Source organism: Ochlerotatus camptorhynchus, unplaced genomic scaffold, assembly GCF_037179485.1.
Source record: "Ochlerotatus camptorhynchus isolate MF236.1 unplaced genomic scaffold, CSIRO-AGI_Acam_v1.1 ptg000073l, whole genome shotgun sequence".
In the NCBI taxonomy this organism is placed as follows: domain Eukaryota; kingdom Metazoa; phylum Arthropoda; class Insecta; order Diptera; family Culicidae; genus Ochlerotatus; species Ochlerotatus camptorhynchus.
Window position 1 is genome coordinate 351,868 of NW_027040563.1, and position 22,230 is coordinate 374,097.

Below are 22,230 nucleotides of genomic sequence, written 5' to 3' on the forward strand. Positions count from 1 at the left end.
TTATTTCCTGAATGACAACATAAAACTATCCCACCCTGCAAATGCTGAAGTAAATTAACGCATACATTGTGTTCTTCTTCCCCTCATTTCTCTATTAGTGTATAACCATGGATGGGATGCACAAACCAAAAAACCTCTAGACGGAACACCTAGACTTCCAGGTAGGACTTCCGTAATATGTCGCATGAAGCTTTAAAAGCTCAACGCGTCAGCAGAATTATCCAAAAATCAGTTGCCATTTGATGAAACGTCTCCTCGACCATATAATTCAGGCGCATGCTGAATGACGACTGTACTATCACAATTTCTAGCTGACAATAACAACCATTATTCAGCTCACTGCTAAGCAATTCAAAAATCGAGCTGAAAAATAAGTATTGGTCGTGGAATAAGCAAGATATTCAGGCAAATGAAAACAGTTGATTAAAAGCCAATCTGGTGGCAAGAATCAATGTATCACCATAGAGGTAACTCTAAGACCAGAAGGTCCCGAAGAAACGTGCTCAAGTTTTTAGCTCAGCTCCGGTGCTCTCTTCGGTCCCAAGCTAATCGATGCACCCCTCGAAACATAGGAAAATCCACGAACCCCTCATTTTATCTGTCAAACTTTCATAGCGAATCAAAACAAACATAGTGTAGTGCTAGCATTTCGACTAGAATGGGGTTCGTTCATCAATGTACTTGGGACCGATAGGTTGGTATCACCGCGCCCGTAGTGATCAGAGCTGTAAACTCTGCAACGCGTTTCAAACTTATACACCAGCAGTGTTGGAAAAATCATCAATCAAATGATATTTTTCCGCTCCCATACGCTCTCAATATGACGCGTGGCATTGCAACAAAACATCATGTTTAATATTGTTTTTACAACTTCCTTGTATATTGCGAGACTAGTCTCAACATGAGCTAAAGCGCCCATTACACACATCCACACATCGTTTTGTCAATTTTCCCTACAATGACAACACGCTAAAGCGCTCGTTACCAGACTTGATGGAGCCTCGCTCGCGAGTTTGAAATGAGCCGAGCGTAGCATTTTTCTGAGGAGTAGAATGCCTACTGCCAAATCATTCCGCTGAGCTTTAGAGCTTGTGAGGGAAGGGGATTAAAATGAGAGTGAGATTTGTTGCCTTTCATGTTCATGTTTTCTATCACACGATGTTACTCTCACTCTGGGTGAACTCTGAGGTTCTTGCGTCGAACAAAAAAGTCATTCGGAGTCTCGAAAAGCGCACCTTACGTCAAATCATCCTCTTGCTGAAGTTCACTCTCCCTCTCTCTCGAGAAGTTTTTATTTACTTCTTCCATATTCCTGCCGTCACTCACTCGAGGTGAGGGCTGGCTAAACTCGCAGGACAAGAGTGTTTTAAAAACTCCAGTGAGTTTGAGGAGTTTCAGCAAGCCTGCTCGTTACATGGGTCAATATACAGCCATTCCATAGCAAAACGATATAGTGGTTCTCAGAATTTCATAACAATTGGTAGTTTTGTTCCTTATCGAAAAGTATTAGAACCGTATTTTTTTTTATTTTCTCATTAGAGTGACCATTTCCATGTTATGGTGGTCAAAAAAAATCGATTTTTTTTTTTCTATTTTTTCCAAAAATGGATTTTTTTTTTTAAATCATAACTGTTGAACCATTAAACCGATTTGAATGATTAAAAAACCCATATTGATCCACCGGGCAGGTGAATAGAACATTTTTTATCCAGTATAATCTCGTTTTTGATATTATCAATAGATATACGAGGCCTTAGTGGATTCTTTTTATTGGTCTCAGTTTCTGCACTGCTCAATTACTGCATACAAAACAGTAATTGCTAGTTTGAATTGGAGTCCAAATCATAAATTAGAGCTTTATGACTTTATACTTAATCTGTTTTATTGTGCTCTACATACTTTAAGAACAAACTTATTATATACAATCTTATTATATTGCAATAATATTTGACGAACTAATTAAGTTAAATAATCAATCAGCCCGATTCTCTCATGGATTTTCTCTTTCGCGAATAACCCGACTGCAAATCAATTTCCCATTCAGTGTGTTGATTCAGGTGCAACCTAACTATAGTCGCTATATTTATAGTCTGGCGGATAGAATTTCGATCTATCAAAAAGCGGAATAAATTCAATATATTGCAGACCAAAAATTGAAAACGTACTATCAAGTTGTATAAACAAAACGTGGATTACTCTTTCCTCACCAATCGAACGCAAATTACCAGCATCATCGGATTTTCCCCAGCCCAAAGATGGTGTTAGTTTGCGTAGGTGTGCCTTAAGTAACGAGAAAACGGGTTCCGAATGTTTTGTTTGCAATATCTGATGTGCTCTTTTCTGTTGTTGGTCGTGATTTGACAGCTCAATTGGTCAAACAGCTCTTTGACAGCTCAATTGGTTCCCGAGATTCCCTCCACCAGGCTATGAATATAGCGACTATAAAGCTAACATCATCTTCTGTCGAACTGTCTTGTGGGCTTAGCGAGAAATTATGTTATGTGCCGTGGTGAAACAAATAGAGAGGCCAGGAATAGGCCCTTTTCGAATGTTCAGCGAGAATACAGAATAAAATTCGAAAAAATCTGGCACCATTGCCAACGGGACTGATCGGTCAGAGTTTCCATGTTTGTTTCACGATGTAGCAGTTCCAATAGCGATTTTTAAAAATGAGTGTGATGTATAGACCAAGGTTAAAGCGCCAGTTACACTATCCTCTTTGTGAATATATTGACTTGTGTAACGTCCACTTTCGATGTATAGAGCTTTTTGATGTAACAATCTAGTTTCCTCTATATTGTATAGCCCCACTTCTAATGGAAATGAGTAGATCTTACTGAAAATTGTGTGCAAACAGGTGGAAAAACTCGCTGCACACGGCCAACGAGATCAACCCAAATTTGATTTTATTTTACTGATAAATCGCAAAAAGTGCAGGAATTCAGAAAAAAAATACTTCATACTTTTCCAGAATGCCAGAAAATGACAACTCTCAAAAGTGGATTTTCTCGGTCTATTGGTATTACTACTAGACTGCGTAAAATTTTCGTAAATTTTCCTCATTTTCCAGCAGATTATTGAGGCTTTTATTTGGGTTGATCACATCGGTCGTGCACCAATTTGAAGGGACAACATCTGACTGGGCTTGTAGAGCTTTTCGACGTCTAATCGGCGCACACTACTGTACCATTTAAATCCAACGAGTGCGAGCAAGAGGGAAACACATTAGTGGGAAAACGCACCGTCGAAAACACATGTGTGATAGATAGAGAAAGACGATTTAGCATCGAAAAGGTCTATTGGAATACGTAGGGTAGGATGGTTCAAAACGCACCCCTGGAGTAAAATGGCCCTGCACTGTTTTTCATAGCTTTTCGAGTGTCAAATCGTAAACTTAACAATCAGCATTGCTAGTTCAGTGCTTGAATTAACATTCTGGCACATGATATTTCCAGAATTAGTAATGGTAAAGCAACGAAAAACTGCACGGGGCCATTTTACCCCAGGGGTGAATTATGGGCTATTCTCCCCTAAATTCCACGATTTTGCGTACGATTGCTTCTTCTGATGCTAACGCCCAAACTTAACTTAAAGAATTCCCCTGACTTAAAAAAAAACAGGGGTTAACCGATATGCATGTATCAACCATTTTAATTGGATAAGCCATCTCGAAAAATCTTTAACTGTAAATCTCTGGAACCTGAAGTCAGATAAGTTTGAAATTTTTTTTACAAGTAGATATTGATAAAATCGTTCTACTGTTAAAAAAATCATGTTGATACAGTATACCATTTATTTTAAAAAAATCGTTAACTAAAATCATTCTGCCCTATATATCTTCGAAACCTGAAGTCAGATCGGGGAAAAAATCAATAGCGATCAATGGTGCAATTGGGCCTTTCAAACGAGATATCAATCATATTGATCGGACGAGCCATCTCGAAAAAAGCTTGCCTAGATGAAACGCGTCCACATCATTTCATCTTGCTGGGTCGATTTTTCATATTCAATTTGATTTTACGATGTCGTAATTAAACTGTCTAGCCAGATCGAGCCGAGTTCTATCGATTGAGAATGTTTTATACAGGTGAGATAGCTTGTGTGGATGGCTATCGGTCGCAGACGGCAAGACGTATGAAAATCGATTCTAATACCTATGTTACGCTGGTAACAAAGGTAAGGTTATTAAAAATACTTTTCAGAAAAAATATAAAACTTATTGAAAATTTGAGTTTTGTTAAGAAGAATTTTTATTGTACACTTCTTCTTCTTCTTCTTTCTCGCATTTCAAGCTTATTGCGTATGGCATATTAGCTTATTGCGTGCTCTCAACTAAGTGATCTAGATGCACTTCCACAGTTATTAATTGAGAGCTTTTCATGCCTGTACCATTTTTACATTAGTATAATTGCCTAGCAAGTACAATCATACTCTATGCCCAGGGAAGTCGAGAAATTTTCCAACCCGAAAAATTCCTAGACCGGACCGGGAATCGAACCCAGCCACCTCCAGCATGGTCTTGCTTTGTAGCTATGCCTTTACCGACTGAGCTAAGGGAGGTCCTTATTGTACACTGGAGTCGCTTTTTACGCGGTTTTTTTTTTACACGGTTTTTTATGCGGTTTTTTTCCGCGGTTTTTTTACGCGGATTTTGGAATTCACACGGTTTTTTTTTTTACGCGGATTTCGGAATTTACGCGGTTTATCGTTATACACTAGAGTCGCTTTTTACGCGGTTTTTTTTTTACACGGTATTTTTTACACGGTTTTATTTTAACGCATATTTCGGATTTTTTTCGTGGATTCCGGAATTTACGCGGTTTTTTTTTACGCGGGACCTATCACCCGCGTAAAAAGCGACTCCAGTGTATTTGTTATTTATGGTTTTCATGGTTTGTAGACAATGGGCGTGACACGTTTTTGTATTTTTTTTATTTAGGCTTTTCTACACAACATATAAAAAAATCAGCGATGTATTTTTCTTCAGTTTTGAGCTACGATTTTTTGGAATTATCATGTTTAGAAATTTCGCTCATTACTCCAATACGACTAGATTACCCTGCCTCTCCATTAATACATATCGAATGTAACATGAATACATTACTTACTTATTTCAATTTCTGATCCTAGACTACCATGACATTCATAGAAACTTGAATCAAATTTATTGATTGCTTTTGCGTTCTGTGTAAATAATAATTACTACAGTGATTCATAGCATAGGAATTCAAATAGAATATTTTTATATTAAACTAGCTGAGTGTGCCCGGTCTTGCTCGGGATTCAATATTAGCTTGAGTTTATGCGCCGATTTAAAAAAAATCATGCTATATTGTACGTAGCCCCCCCCCCTATTATCTAAGGGGCTACCCCCTATGATTATCTCCTTATACCCCCACACTCGCCCCCACATGCCTAATTTGGTTCCATTTGCTTGATTAGTTCTCGAGTTATGCAGAAATTTCTGTTTCATTTGTATGGGAGCCCACCCTTACAGAAGGGGGAGGGGTCATAAGAACCTTTCACGGCCCCAAAAACCCCTGTATACAAATTTTCACGCCAATCGGTTCAGTAGTTTCCGAGTCTATAAGAGTCAGACAGACAGACAGAAATTCATTTTTATATATATATATATTTAGGTAGTACATCTTTCACGGACTGCTTGGAACTCCATATCTAGTCCATATTTGGACTAGAATCAATGCTTTGATAAGACAATCTTATGGTTTCCAACTATGCACATTAGAGTGATGCAAAATTTGAAATATTCGCTCCACAATACTTAAACGATTCCAAATCGGATCCTGACTAACCTCTCAAAATTTGAACCCATTTGGTAAGAAACTGAGATGGCACAAACCATTTGAAGTTTGTATGGGAATTATTATTGTAAAACCAAGATTTTTGTTCATATCTATCTACTAACTCACCATATCGGTCTGCTTCAAAAAAAGACAACTTTTTGATTAAATGCAAAGATCGAAAGATATCAATGGTTCAATGCGCTGATGTCTTATGATCATGCTGAATCAACTGCTCAGCAGGCAGCATTGGTGTTTCTGTGGCGTTGAATAAGACACAAAAATCATGGCTACTATGTCACACTGCAAAATACAGTGTTGCCTACGCTCTAGCTGCTCTATCATGTCATAAGTTTACCAATCTCTTAAATAATTAATAACTTTTTCCAGTCTCGTTTTACATAGAAACAATTTTCAGCAAAAGTGTAGCTGAAAAAATTTTCTATAAGAATAGCTATCAAACTGTTTCGCAGCTTAATATGGAAAAAGACTAGAAGGCACTGAACAAAAAGTTGAGATTTCCCATAGTAATTTACATGTAAACTTCAAATGGCTTGTGCGAAGTCTGTTTCTAACCAAATGAGTTGTAACTTTGGGAGGCTAATCAAGACCCGATTTGAAACCATTTAAGCACTGTGGAGCGAAAAAGTCAAATTTTGCATCAGTCTAATGCACATGGCTGGTTTGAAATAAAATTCATTATTATTTTTTTTTGTAGACCTAAAACATGCTTAAAGATACTTTCAAAGTTTCACAGAATGTTTTTCTTCTGAGAACGAGAATCGTTTCATAATAATATAATTATCATTTTCTGGTCTAAAACTATGATATGACTGTGTTCCGGAAATTTGTTTGACACGATTATAACGGGTTTTAAGTTTTCTTTTCATCGCTATATGATCTGCGTCTGATAAAAAACCATAGTGCATTTTTGAATCGATTTTAGAAATTGCCCATGTATAAAGCTCTTTAGCAGTTGTAATGAGATGCCCCTGCAAACACTTGCTTTAGCCGCATTTCGTTTCAAGACTCCTCCCAAAGCATAACATGGACCGTTACCGTGGCATGTGGCGAAAATGTTCCACTCCGCATCTATACCAAAATCCTTTTTCAAATGGCACAAATTTAAAGCTGTCATCTTATTTTTGTACTGACTGCCTGATCCATCTGAGAAAAAGTGAATATTCTTAAGGCTTACTCTTGATGAAATTTATACAATTAAGTACGAATAATCGAACTGAAACATGGTTGTGCTTGGTAAACTCCGCGATTACAGTGAAACTAGTAAACATTAAATCTTTGGTATGATCATCTCTATTATAAATAGCAAATGGATGTATAGTGCACTGTGCGTTTGCCCAATGAAATCCTTGTACAGCGTTTTGTACAACAAATGAAAAGTTTTCAGAAAAATCACATACATTCCGTTACTTTCAAGTTACTTTTGACATATTTCAAGTATTTACCTTATTGTTCAGCTATGAAATTATGTGGTGATTAATCGGATAACTTTTCAAAAAACATGTCTATAAACTCTTGAGTTTCCAACTCCACTAAATCCATGATACAACGGTCAGCTTGACACCATTGTTTAAATTTTAAGGATTTCACATTTCCATCGGTCAGGATAGTAACCATTTCTGAAGTCAAATTTTGTATACCTGGGCAATGTTCACACATTTTAAACCAACACTGTTCTGTGGGGTTGGTGCAAAGAATTTAAAAAAAAACAAGCCATGGTTTGATTTCACATCAGCTGAAAGTGACTTTCTATCTTGAAGAGTTTTAAAAATTAATTTAACATTTTGGTGGTAAACACACACACACAAACAGTATGTGTGTCACTCGTTCCTGCCAGAATGCAATGTTTTTTGCTGGATATTGATCCTTGAAAATGGGATAAACTTGAATGAATGATTTCATCATCGTTTGTAGTAGGCACACTGTCAGTACTTCTGATCGATTGTAAACTGGGTGCTTCTAGTGACTCTGAAAATGAAGTTAAAAAACTTATTTGACATTACTGTAATGACTACACTACATTCAGAATGCTCTAATGTGACGTCATGCTCGTTTGACTCATGGCTACCAATGTAAATAAATTTTTCAAATACAATATTCACCTTGGCTGTTGACAGCAGGAACTCCGGATGGTCCAACGGTGGGCTCTTCGGGTGCGGGTTTTTACAGTTTGAGGTAGCAATTTCTGCATATGAAGTAAATGCCATCTAATTTCACTTTTTTCTTAACCGCATGAACTAGAAGAGCTTGGGTAAGATTCCTCTTTAAAGCATTTGAAACCCACAAACAACAACAAGAACACTTAAAATTCATCGTTTATAAAACACTGGTTGTACAGAATATCTTTGGATTAACAGAGCTTTTCACTTCTGAGTTCATCCTTAAATATACCACCATGCATTGTACCTACGAACGAACACCTTACCTACCAAGTTTTCCGTATGAGTTTAGCATGTGCTCTGTCTAGGTAGCTATTTACTTGGTGAAGTATTCACTTTGAATAAACAAGCCTATAAAAGCAGAAGCAGAAAATTGATATGGATTATGTGACTATGTCAGCTATGCACCAATAGAGACGCAGGGTAATCTAGTCGTATTGGAGTAATGAGCGAAATTTCTAAACATGATAATTTCAAAAAATCGTAACTCAAAAACGAAGAAAAATGCATTGCATTGCAGGTCTAATATTTTTCGATAAGGATCAAAACTGCCAATTGTTACGAAATTCTGAGAACCACTATATCGTTTTGCTATGGAATGGCTGTATATGGGTATTTTTGGAATCGGGATGATGTCTAAAGATCGGAATTGATATTGGACGACATTTTTAAATCCAAGATGGTTGCTTCCAGCTTCATAAAAGTGTGAAATATTGTCAAATACCGAAATTTTTTGCTAGCCGCCATTTTGAAATCAAATATGGCGGCTTCTGGTTTCATTAAAAGGGGGAAATACTGTAAATTAGCCATCAACGGGACCTCCCTTAGCTCAGTCGGTAAAGGCAAAGCTACAAAGCAAGAATAAACTAGAGGTGGCTGGGTTTGATTCCCAGAAAATTTCTCGACTTCCCTGGGCATAGAGTATGATTGTACTTGCTACGCAATTATACCAATGTAAAAATGGTACAGGCATGGAAAGCTCTCAATGACGGTGCCGGTGGTGTAGTGGTAAGCGTGATTACCTTTCACCCCAACAGGCCTGGGCTCAATCCCAGTCGGCACCGCCGGGATGTTCTGAGCAGCGCTGAGATTTGTCATTGTCATTGACAGACTTTCGCGCGATATTGACAAAATTGTTCGTCACATAGTCACTGACAGCCTTGATACTCAAAAAAACCTTCGTCAAAATCTCATTCATTTTTTCGTCAATGACAAAGATTCACCTGGTACAAAAAGTGTAATTTAGTACATTCTGTGTAACATTATTGTTATCCAAGTAGCTCAGGACGTAGATACTTGTTCACTAAAATGGATCCATGTGATTGTTTTGCTCAAGTCATTTAATTTCGTAACAAATTTAGCTAATAAACAAATCTGCACATGTTCGTCACTGACACCATTGTCATTGACAATTGACATGGTTTGCCTTGACTATGACTGTTAGCTCAAATGAGTGACCAAACCAGAATTGTCAATATCACCGTGTACTGTCGAGATTTTGCAGCACTGGTTCTGAGGCATAACATCTCTGATCACGCCTTCCTTCGGATGGGAAGTAAAGCCGTTGGTCCCCGGTTCATGAGTTGTTGGGTCGATAGGTAGGGTCCAGGTGTGGGAGCTGCCTTCCTGGCACGTTGGTAGCATTGATGCTCAGCACGGAAAACAAGATCGACGGAAAAAACAAACCAAAGGAAAAAAAAAGGAAAGCTCTCAATTAATAACAGTGGAAGTGCATCTAGATCACTTAGTTGAGAGCACGCAATAAGCTAATAAGCCATACGAAATTAGCTTGAAATGCGAGGATGAAGAAGATGGATATTTTTTGGAATTGTGGTGATGTCTAGAGGCTGGAAATTTATATCCGTCGTCACTTTCAAATCCAAGATGGCGGTTTCAGTCTCACTAAAATTGGGTTCTACTGCTAAAACCTATAAATATGAATATTTTTGAAATATATACAATTTGGAAATTTTAATCCAAGATGGTGGCTTCTGGATTTATTAAAAGGGTGAAATACTGTCAAATACCCATCAATATAGGTATTTTTTGGAATCGAGGTGATGTATAGAAGCCGGAAATGTATATCCGGCACCATTTTGAAATCCAAAATGGCGGCTTCCGGTTTCCTAAATAAAGTGAAATACAGACAAATATGTCTAGATTCCAAAATAGCGTTGGACTACGAATTTCGGCATCTACGTATTGTCCTCGTTTCGAAAATACCCATATTGTAAGCTATTTAGAACTTTTTCTGAAGCCAAGTGCTAACATCTTGGATTGATAAATGACGTAGGATATTGATTTTCAGCATCTACATGTCGTCCATGTTCCGAACATACCCATATTGCAGGGTATTTCACATTTCTTCTGAAACCGGAAGCCACCATCTTGGATTTCAAGATGGCGTCGGACATAGATATCCAGCCTCTAGTTGGCACCCCGATTCCAGAAATACCCGTATTGTAGGGTATTTGAACTATTTTCTTAACCCGATGGCCACCATGTTAGATTCCAAAATGGCATCGGACATCGATTTTCGGCATCTACACGTCGTCCCCATTCCAAAAATACCCATTAGACTGATGCAAAATTTGAAATTTTTGCTTCACTGTGTTCATACGGTTTCAAATCGGGTTCTGATTAGCCTCCGAAAGTTTAAACTCATTTGATAAGAAACTGATTTGGCACAAAACATTTGAATTTTATATGGAAATTACTATGGGAAAACCAAACTTTTTGTTCATTGTCTGCTAGCCCTTTTACATATTGTAATGTTAACAAATTCTATTGCTAGTTTTATGGGATTTTTTATCAGCTACAACTTTGCAGAAAATTGTTTTTCAGATGTCAAATTAAATTGTTATTTATTGTTTAAGACATTGATAATCTTATGGCAAGTTTAAGCAACTGTTTTGTGGGCAACACTGTATTCTGCAGCATGACATAGTAGCCATGATTTTTGTTTTCTATTCTACGCACCATTAACACTAATGTTGCCTGCTGAACAGTTTATTGAGCATAATCATAAGACATCAGTGACTTGAATCATTAATAATTGTTGTACCTTACATTTGATCGAAAAGTGATCTTCAAAAAATTTCATCAAGCTCAGCTATCATTTTCTAAAGTAGAGTGAACTGGTGAATTTTGAGATAGATATAAACCGAAATTATGGTTCCCCAATTTATGGAGTTCAAATTTTGGGAGGATAATCAGGACCCAAATTGGAACCGTTTGAGCACTGTGGAGCGAACATTTCAAATTTTGTATCAGTCCCATATTGTAGAGTGTTTGACTCCTTCTTAACCCAATGGCCGCCATCTTGGATTACATAATGGTGTCGGACATTGATTTTCCGCCTATGCGTGTCGTCCCCGTTTCAAACAAATTCATATTGCAGGACATTTGGCAGGTTCTTAAAAATCGATGACCACCAAATATGGCATCGATACAACCTCGATACATGTTCCACATAACCCATTGGATAACTATCAAATTGAACGCAAAGTATCAAGTTCGGATTAATAGTGCGCAGCACTCACACTTTCATAACAATTTTAGGTGTCTGTAGGGCCTGTTCAAATATTATGTAATGCCCTATTGATGGGTATTTGACAATATTTCCCATTTTTTCTTAAATCGAAGGCCGCCATTTTGGATTTAAAAATGACGCCAAATGTCGTTTTCTGACTTTACACTGAGAATTAAATTTAGTTTATATAACGAAATCGTTCGTTTGTTTCATATATACATTCGTTGTTATCTGCAACGAAATAGATTCGTACTTTTTACGAAGCTTGTTTCGTTTAAATTTACAAAATAGTTTGATTCGTAACATTCGTGTATTTTACGAAGCGTTATCTCATTCGTTACGAATGTTTCATAAAACATATACGAATTATTTGTGTGTAAAAGCGCATGGATTTCAAATAGTACGAAACATTCGTAGGCCCATAACAAAACATATACAATGTGCAAAATAGAATACGAAGGCACACGAAACATTTGTAGGTAAATAAAATTGTCTTTTTAGGAAATCAATAAAACTTTATTGAATATCTTCATCACTTTGATCGAGTTCATTTTCAACTAGGAAGATAATGCAAAACAAAGATGGCGTGAGTAAACCTTGCTTCTGGCCGATGGCACGTTCCAGGAATTTGATAGTGTTTCCCATCCTATGAGAATGATGTAGCCGGTAGCCTTCAGAATGCCCGGACCTTCTTCAAGTGCGCCATCATTTCACGTCAAAATCCATCGCACCTTCGCAGAGACAATTGAACTCCATATAGTAGTTGGAAATCACGTAAACGTTTTGTTTCGTCTGGGAAACGATCTTCAGGCAACGTCGAGGAAACAGAAGAGAAAATTAGTTTCAACAGGAATCACAAAAAGTTGGGTAAATTACTCACCCCATCAAACAAAATTGCCAGTTTGAAACCCCTTTGAGCTTTGTATTACACTGCAAGTGCTGTGTATGTAGATGATGCTTGATGCTCGTACGAAATACTGTTCTTGTATTGTACGAATCATGCATAATGTTGGTATTGAACCCAGTGACATGGTATACGAATGTTTTACACAATTAACGAAAAATTTGTTTCATCAACGAAATCAGTTTTTACGAACTTAATGTGAATAAATTAACGAATATATATTTTCAGTGTATCATTGTCATTTGACAGTATTTCCAACTATTTATCAAACTGGAATCCGCTATCTTTGATTTAAAAATGGCGTCCGACATCAATTTCCGGCCTCTAGATATCACCCGATTCCAAAAATACCCATATTGATGGGCGCATATTTACAGTAGTTTTGATGCTTTCAGTCTCGTGATACAAAAATTATAAGACAGAAATTACCTGAAAATTACAAAAATAACTTGAAGTACCCCTTAATCCGCAATGAAGCACTGAGTTGAGTGTAGAAAAAAACTATTTTTATCAGCACTGGTTAGAATTGCAGCTGGTGAGTTATGATATCATCTACAGTTGCTTGCTTGTTGATTTTTGTCAAGATCAAGTTGAATATACTGTCATACCCTGTCATGTTCTTGGTGTATTTCAGCGCTGAGCAAATCTGTTGTGCTGTAATCATATCCACCGGAGGCACGACACAAGGGAAGGCATCTAGGTTTTGAACGTATTGCGCAACCTGATCTTCGAGCGGACTTTGGATACTCGAGCCAAGCAAGTGCAATGAAGCGACATGCTCGCCGATCGCATTTGCTTTCTCCTGTGGGGTGATTAAAAGCCGATTGTCATCATTTTCGACTCTGAGAGGTGGAACGAGTTTGGGATGAGTTTTCAGGACCTTGGCTACCTTCCAGAAAGGTCTGGAGCGGTCGTCCAGATTCTGGACAACACGCTCGAAACTTTCATTTCGGAGTGAGTCCATTCTGAACAGGCAGATCGACCATTTCACGTGTTTTGCCCAGATCTCCAGTCCTCTGAAACTGGCGTCTACGCACATTTCTCAACCGAATCAGTAATTGGGTGTTTGAATCAACAGCAACAAACTTACCCCTCACAGGAACTTGTCGAACGTATGCCTCGTCAGCCATAGATATGGCCTGTTGGAGTCCTTCCAACGCCCGGTCGATGTCATCTACGGTGTCGAGCGGTGGATTTTCATCGATGTTGCTCTCCACCATTCGTCCGTACTGCACCCAGTTGACATGGTGGTAGTATTTACACAGGCAGCTTCTAGCAGGAACCACGTTGACACCGACTTCAGTTACCACCGGTTGGTGGTCGGAGCTGAGATCGTTGTGCGCCTCTGGTTTGGATAGTCCGATGTTTGACAGGAAAAAGTCCTGGGTGGAGGTATTTCCCGCTGGAGAGATGAAAGCTGGTTCGTCCGGAAATTGCACAGTGTACCATCCATGTTGTGCGTGGTCGAACAATAGACATCCGTTCCGGTTCCGCTGATAGTTCCACCAAGCTTCATGGCGGGCATTCAGGTCGCCCGCAACGATGAATCGGGGGCTAAAACAGGTGATGGCGGTCAGGTCGTTCTTGAATTGGATTCCTAGTCCGTTGCTTGCGGTACACTGACGTGGGCAGTAAACAGCGATAAACCGGACGTTTCCAGTCGGTGACTCCACCTCCACACTAACGGCCTCAATGATAGAGGTGCGGATATGGGGCAGAGTACAGGAATTGATTCCCTTTCTGACGATGACCGCTACACCCCCCGTGCGATCAAGCCGGATAATGTTGTGGTCAGGCAACCAGAAGCTGTCACCGGACTTTAGGTGACGGTTAGAAGACCCACGTCGATGCTATGCTTGCGGAGGAAGTCGGCAAGCTCAATATGCTTAGCTCTTACAGAGCAAGCGTTCCAGGTAGCGATGGTTAGCGGTTTAGACACCATACTGGATGATGAACTTACCGAGCACTTGGATCTGTTCGAGATTATTGCGGCACTTACGTAGAGCATCGGTCATGTTGATGAAAATCGCCATCAGTTCATCCGTTGATAACAGATCGGGATTATTTGTTCGAGCTGTTGGTTGTCTCCTGAATCCAGGGGGGATGGAGAGTTTTGTCCAGCAGAAGATCCAGACATTTCTTGAGAAGGGAGGGGCGGATTGCACCCGTGAAAACGTTTGTCCATGAAGAGTGTTGGTGGACGCCTGTTTTCGGATGCGCTTGAAATCCTTGCGTTTAGGGCACTGCTTGTCGGATCCTTGGTAAGCACCATCACAGTTGGCGCATTTGGACGCCTCAGCTTCATCCGTAGCACATTCTGAGGTGGCATGGTCTTGAGCGCAATTGCCGCAGCGTAGCTTAATATTGCATTTGCGGGTACCGTGTAGTGAATAGAAGTTAAGACCCACGAACATTAGATCCGGACTAAATCTATTGTCTAACTGTCAAATTTACGTCAACGCAACGCAAACGGATCTAATGTGGGTGGGCCGTTAGAGTTAGAGATTTAGAAAATACGTATACAATGAGAGAGAGAAGTGATTTATAAAGAATGAAGAGTTAGTAGTAAAAGGAGAACCATTTCAAGCCAAATTAAAAGAGTAAAAAAATTGTCTGTGCATTTACGGTATTGTATGAATCTTCACATGCCTTAAGTGTGGGATAATTTTCCGCAGTTCAATTGATCATTTCGACTACAGACTAATTTTCCATAAGGGTAGAGCTTTCAGAACTAAACTGCAAAACAAAACCAACAAAAAAGTTCCACCATCACACAAACGAGTATGTCAAACAAAGGAAATCAATTCTTCCCTCCAGCTTCCAGAAAAATTGGAATTCCAAGCCCACCAGCATCGGAACGGAAAGGACACGTAATTAAATTTTAACGTCTCATTTTCCCATCTCCTCGTGGCATGAACAAAGTTCCCTCACCTTGAACTAAAAAAAATCAACAGTCGAAAATTTCGCACCAGGCCCAAGTGACAAGGGTAAACCCCAACCGGGACCGGAGGGGCCGTTTGTTAACAGAAAGGACAAAAATATGTGCTCCATCCGCCTGAACGATGACGTCGTTGGGAAAAGTGTTGGTTTTGCCCTCTAGACAGGCAAAAACCAGCTGATGAGGTGATAAAGTTTTGGTTTGTCAGTCTGCGCTGCTGAGGGTTGGATTGGTTGAAGTTGTCAGAAAAACGGAGTACCAAAATGGCGTGACGGCGTGGTTGGATGTGCCCTCCGGGTGGGACAAAGTAGTTAATTTCTTCGTCACTAAAATGTTGGATTTCGGGGATGGAACACTGGGGTGCCTTGGCTGGTTTTCCGTGTTGCTGCGATGGAAGGGTTTTTGCTCTTTTGAATATGAGTAGGAGTGTTTTGGGTAACATTGTAAGAGAGATGATACTCCAAGAGGGATGTTCGCCACTTTTGGGTGCCCGTGTGCATTATTCAGCTTTAACTTCATTTTGTTACTATTATTCTTATCCAGTGATGCCACGTTTAATCGAGTTTCCATCTGTACTTTTATCTCAAAACATCTTTTGAATCTGTAACTGGCTGACAAAAATCTGTATAATTTCATTACAGGTATGCCTCGATATAACGTAACTGTCACTTTTGACTTCCACCATCAATACCTCCATACCACAATTGAATTATTCAAATTAATTTTACCAATAAATGGGGGATTATCTCATCTGTTCGATGATGATATTACTTTGCTTGTTCAATGATGATTTACTGGAAATCGACGATGGAAGTCAAAAGTGACAGTAACGATATATCGAGGTATACCTGTATTACGGTGTCAGTGCGGATTTACGTATATCTCCATTGACTTCATACATCGTTCAGTATGAGTTTGGTAGTGATAGACAATTCTGCTTCCGCATGAAAATTTCCTTAATGAAGTAACAATCAGAATTCCGAAGAAATTGTTTATTTTTTGCCTGGGGTAACGAAAATCTTTATCTGGATATTGGTTTTTATCCATCTCCGGAAATTTGCATTAAGGATTAACACAAAAAGTTCATTGGAAGTTAAGTCGAATTGCAGACATCATAATTGTTTTCCTAATATGACGCTATTCAAACATCAACATATCCACTTGACCCTTCGAGTCATAAACTGTAATCAACCATCGTATCGGTCACCATGTGACATGGTTAATTAAACAAAAATAATATCCTTTCCAACGAGAAATGAGAGCATTTGGCCATTAGAAGGCCATGCAAAAGGTTCCAAGCCCATTCGAAGATAATATAATAATATTTTATTTAGTTAAAAAACTATTTGGGTTTGATGTACAAACATTGAATTCAAGATGCTCAAAAGGAAGAAATGTTATTTATTAATCGGAATCAATAAATATAGAAATAACATAAAATAAATTCACATTACCAGTGATCACTCGGCTGTCGACAAAAGCAGGCCACTCTCGATGTGTGCTACGCGATCGTCTGTTTACTCGGCAGCAACCATTGTGTGGTCCTCCTCATTGTTCTTCATCAGCAGTTCTTTCGGTCGATGCGTCGTCGACTTTGGAAAGCAACCGTTTCGTGATGATTGTGTGAGTGCTGACCACGTTTTGCGTCCATTGCTGCAATGGACGCGCTCTGACCCTCGTTGGCGTACAACAATTTGCCATACAATGAAACTACTGGAAGCGGCTCCAGTTCTGATGGAGGAGGCTTTTTGGATAGCGGAAGATAAAGTGTTTATTGTGTTGTACCTTTTGACTATAGCTTTAAGATTTATTGTATAGTGACCATGAATCCTCGGCTCTGTTAAGTTAATTCGGTTGAGCCTTATCAAATAAATTAATATACAAAAAAAAAAAAAATCACATTATTTGAAAAAGCTGTACAATCTGTATATTTTTCAAAAATCTAAAATCTGTATATACAGATTTATGTATCAAAATATATCTGTATTATTGTGCACATGTGGCATCACTGTCCTAAGCCAACTTTTTTTTTTTGCTTGTCACTGATGACTGTACTCATTTCAGACACCAGTGTCATGATATTGTTTTAATCTTGATGAAGCCATTAAAAATACTTTTGTGATTATGTTCGTCTGGAATACCTCACCTTAAATTAAGCAACAGTTTGATGAATTCTAGCGAAATTCTTCAACGTTACTGTGTGTCTTCCGATAAAATGATCAAAAGTAACCATGGCAACAGAACGTACATGGAATCGGGAGGAACATTACATCTCAAATGTCACCACGCTTTCCCGACGTCAACGGTAGCGAATCAAGTGATAAAAGTCTACCCCCCTCTCCCTCCTTGTCAAGCAAGGCGATGATCCCATGGCAACACCCGAGCCCAAAGAAGAGTTGATGTGGTTAACCCTGGGTCGAAAAAAAAAAAGTCCAAAGCAGCCTACGTACGACAGAGTTCAGCTAGAGTGTGAATCATCCTAATTAGGATGAGAGCCTACCTAGTCGACCGATGTGCAAAAACTGAAGGCGTGATACTATCGCCTCGCTCGTGTAGGAGCGTTGACAACCCTGCACCGACCCTCGTTTCCAGCAACGGAAAGTGCTAACGGTGACTACACAAAAACAGCCGAAACGAGAGAAGAAAAAAAGTAAGGCATACCCACCACATGGGAAGGGACAAACTTTTCGGTATTTCTACGAAAAGCCAACAAGGCCGGCAGCCACCCAAAGAAAGTTTCCTGCCATTGATGTGGTTGGCTTATTCTCCAGGGGGATTTTGGACTGTTTATGAATATGATTACCCGGCCTTCTTAGCGTCTCCCCTCGTCTAGCGACGATCAGGACGTTCTCAATTTCGTTCCGGTCCTCTAGCCTCTGCTACCGGCTGATGGTGGGGAAAACTTTTGAATTCCATGTAGGTTTGAAGTCTGTTAAAATCAAACCATAACTTTTTCGAAATGTTTAGCTGAGTAATTCCGTCTCATAATACTTTGGAAAAAGCACCAAATTTCTCTGTTAATATTTCTCTTATTTGTAAAAATTTAATTGAAGGTAATTGTTGGGTAATTGGCTTACCGTCTTCGATATATTGGGCAGTGGAGTATCCGTGCCGACTCCAACGCTGCTTGTGGACCGGGTGCAACTGGTGGTGTTTTCGAGAAGAGTGAGGTTGTGGGGGAATCAGCACACTCGGTTTCCCGAAAACCAGGGTTCTACATTTTCCAAACAAAGAAAAGAAAATGAACTCTCCGCAGAATCGCTTCATGTCAAGCAACATCATTTTCGTGTAAGTCATTGTGTTGCTTGCTATGGAGTCACGATGAATCCCAAGTGACCAAAAGTTCTGATAGAAGGCTATTTGTGGCTTAAGCAGCTTGGTTGAAGGTGGAATATAGAATTCTAAGCAGCCTCATTTTTAAGTCGTTGTAAGAACTTGAAAGTTCCAGTACCATAATTGAAGTGCATTCTAAGCAGCTTCTGGTGGAACTTAAACGGAACGTTTAGAAAATAAGTTAATTATACCTAGTCCTTCAGCATGCGAGTCCAGGCACGAACCACCACGTCATCTGAGATATATTAAAGTGAACTGTTGTCCCGCCTACTTTTAGAGTTTTCAGTGCCAGCTAGCTGACTTGTATACGAATCACAATACCTTGATGAATTTTAAATAGGTGTTTGCCCGCATTGTATTCCAACACTCTTGTGGCACAGTGGTTAGCGCTCGTAGATCGCGTGCCGAATACAGGGGTTCGAATCCATGAAATTGCTCTTTAGTTTTTTTTAATGTTTGGATGGAATATTGTTGCACTGGAATATTGTTCCTAAGACTTGTGGAGATTGCTTCATGTGAGCTATGAAGGACCTTTTTAGAAAACTTCAAGTTGCTAAGAAGTTCGTCAGGGAACTTTTAAGATACTTTAAAGTTGCTAAGAAGTTCAGCTGCAGGAACTTTATTTGAACTTTATGGAACTTAAAAGTTCCATCGGAACTTAAAAGTTCCGTCGGAATTTTATTCGAACTTGATGGAACTTGGGAGTGAGTTTTATCGTGAATGCGGAGCTTTTGGTTAAGCCTGGTACGCAGCTGAAAAGTAATGACGTTTTTATGTGCTACCGGATAGGACACGGAATGCAAAAGAAATTACTTTTCCTCAGCATTTCTTGACCCAGTACGCAGTTCAAAAGAAATCGGTTAAGGAAAGGTCGATTACATTAGTATCGTGATCGACATGAAGGTGGCGCATTCTGAATGCAATTTCACTTTCCTTGCGGAGTAATGGTCTGATCAATTATTCCGTTAGGTAATGTTGGCGTTTATTTTCTCATGAAAATACGAGAGCTTTTAAGTGCTTTATCTTTAAGATCTTTTGTCATCACCTTTGCATGGGTCCCATCTCATTGCTCGATTCCGGGCAATGAGATGGCTGACTCACTTGCTAAGGTGGGCGCTATGGAAGGCGATATTTACGATCGACAAATCGCTTACGATGAATTTTTCTTCATTTATCGTCAACAGTCACTCGTCAGCTGGCAAAATAAATGGAGTGAAAGGAGCTTGGGACGATGGTTATATTCAATCATCGCTAAGGTGTCGAAGTGTCCTTGGTTCAAGGGGTTGGATGTGGGTCGAGACTTCATTCGTATGATGTCTCGCCTCATGTCCAATCACTACTCGTTAAACGCTCACTTGTTCCGTGTTGAGCTGGGGGACAGTAATCTCTGTGAATGTGGACAAGGTTACCAGGACGCAGATCACATTATTTGGTCATGTGCTGAGCACCGTGGAGTCAGATCCGAGTTGTACGATTCCCTTCGGGCTCGAGGTAGACAACCTAATGTTCCAGTTCGGGATATTTTGGCTAGACGCGATCTGGAGTTTATGCAACTCATATATGTTTTCTTGAAGAATATTAACCATAGATTGTAAGTTTGATTAACCTTGTGTTTAGTTTGTGTTTTGTATGTGTGGGTTTTTTTTTATGTTTGTTTTCAAGATGCATAGAAATTAGTTCATGTTTTATTATTTGTATCGTAAACCACATTTCAAACCTCCCTCTCCCTTTTCCCATCCAAAAAAAAAATTGTGAATCCCCACTAACCTCGAGACAACCGCGAGTATCCGGTCCAGCTCCTTTAACTTTAAATATAAGAAATCAATAATGTATAACAAAAATGATAACTCGGCTCTGTAAAGTTTATTCGATTGAGCCTGTACAAATAAAGTAATTAAAAAAAAAAAAGTAATTAATAAAAAAATGTTGGCGTTTGTTGCAAAACTGATGTTTTGGATGCATTTAAACAACATAAACACTAATAAGTGTTGATTTTACAATTTGACGACATCTCCCTATAATCTCAAAACTTAGCAGACTATAGCTGTCAAATTTTCTTTTGGGAAAAATCCTCAAAAATTACTTTTCCGTTTTCTTTTCAGCTGCGTACCAGGCTTTACTTGGGATTCCTTCTGTCAAACATGACTTGACTATCGCCTGTTTCGTTCGTTCAGGCGTTCGTTCAGGCGTTCGTTCAGTTCATGGCGTGTATCGGGTTTTCGGCCTCTAGACGTCACCCCGATTTAAAAAATACCCATCTTGATGGGTATTTGACAGTATTTCCCACTTTTTCAGAAATCGGACGTCATCGCGATTCCAAAAATATCAAAACTGTACTTGTTTACTAACTGGGCTAAAAGCACAGTTCAGGTAGCGAATTCCACTCGCTAACTGGGCTGGCTTGTCAAACTTTTTTAAAAAACATTGAGGGGAACTTCAATGGATTGTCTGATCGGCGTTAAAAAAAATGAATGTGCATTGAATTGAAACAGTGTAAACTTTGTTATTGTTATTTTTACAGCACTCTCGAGTTTAGAAAGGTTTAACGCTTTCGATAAAAGCGCTTTCATGTCCTGATTACAGTGTGAAATTAATATAATTTTTATTTTTTATATTAAGGCCACTTCGAAACTTTAAGTGCACACACTTCAGCTTCAACGACACGTACTACAATGAAACTGTTACTCCGCGTTTGCTGTACTGCAGCATACATGAAGTAGCAATTTCAGGTGAAAGGGGCATCAATTTCCAAGATTTGTGTACTTAAGATTTCGAAGAGCAAACGCATGTATAGCCTACGTGGCGGCCATTTGTGTACTCTACAAGGAATTTCCTTAACACTTGATATTCCATTCGAATGCCCCTCATCAATTTTGTCAACGAAATGTCAAACTAAATGTGACGTCTATTTTTGACGCATAACTACTTTTTAACTGGGCTACTGCAGCCCAGTTAAAGAATGCCCAGTTAGCGAACAAGTACTGTTTGAAGTGTATTTAATAAAAATTCTAACTTTTTCTTAAATTGGAAGCCACCATGTTAGATTTAAAAATGGCATCGGATATCGGTTTTCGATCTTAAGACGTCACGCCAATTCCAAAATACCCATAATTATGGGTCGGTGTCAGTATCAGTATTTCTCAATTTTCTTGAAAACGGATGCAGCCAACATTCATTTCAAAATGGCGTCGATAATCGATTTCTACTAACGGCGCCGGTGATGTAGTGGTAAGCGTGTTTCCCTCTCACCCCAGCAGGCATGGGTTCAATCCCAGTAGGCGCCGCTGGGATGTTCTGAGGCATAACATCTCTGATCACGCCTTCCTTCGGAAGGGAAGTAAAGCCGTTGGTTCCCGATTCATGAGTTGATGGGTCGAAAGGTAGGGTCTAGGTATGGAAGCTGATCAGCACGGAAAACAAGATCAACGAAAAACAAATCAAGGGAAAAAAAATTGATTTCCAGCTTTTGACGTCATCACGATTCCAAAATACCCATTTTAATGGGTTAACAAACAACCCGATAATGATATATTTGACATCCA

General features: G+C 39.2%; 1 protein-coding gene across 2 annotated transcripts in view; it reads left to right on the forward strand.

Moving 5' to 3' along the window:
• LOC135697550 (uncharacterized) overlaps positions 1-22,230 on the forward strand; it is a 335,633-nt gene that overhangs the window by 293,265 nt on the left and 20,138 nt on the right. The window contains exon 3 of one of the 2 annotated variants that reach the window (XM_065217305.1): positions 99-161. The exons of the other annotated variant lie outside the window; for it this stretch is intronic. Coding sequence (XP_065073377.1) covers positions 99-161 — 63 coding nt within the window. The remainder of the gene's footprint in view (positions 1-98; positions 162-22,230) is intronic. 2 annotated transcript variants of the gene reach the window in all.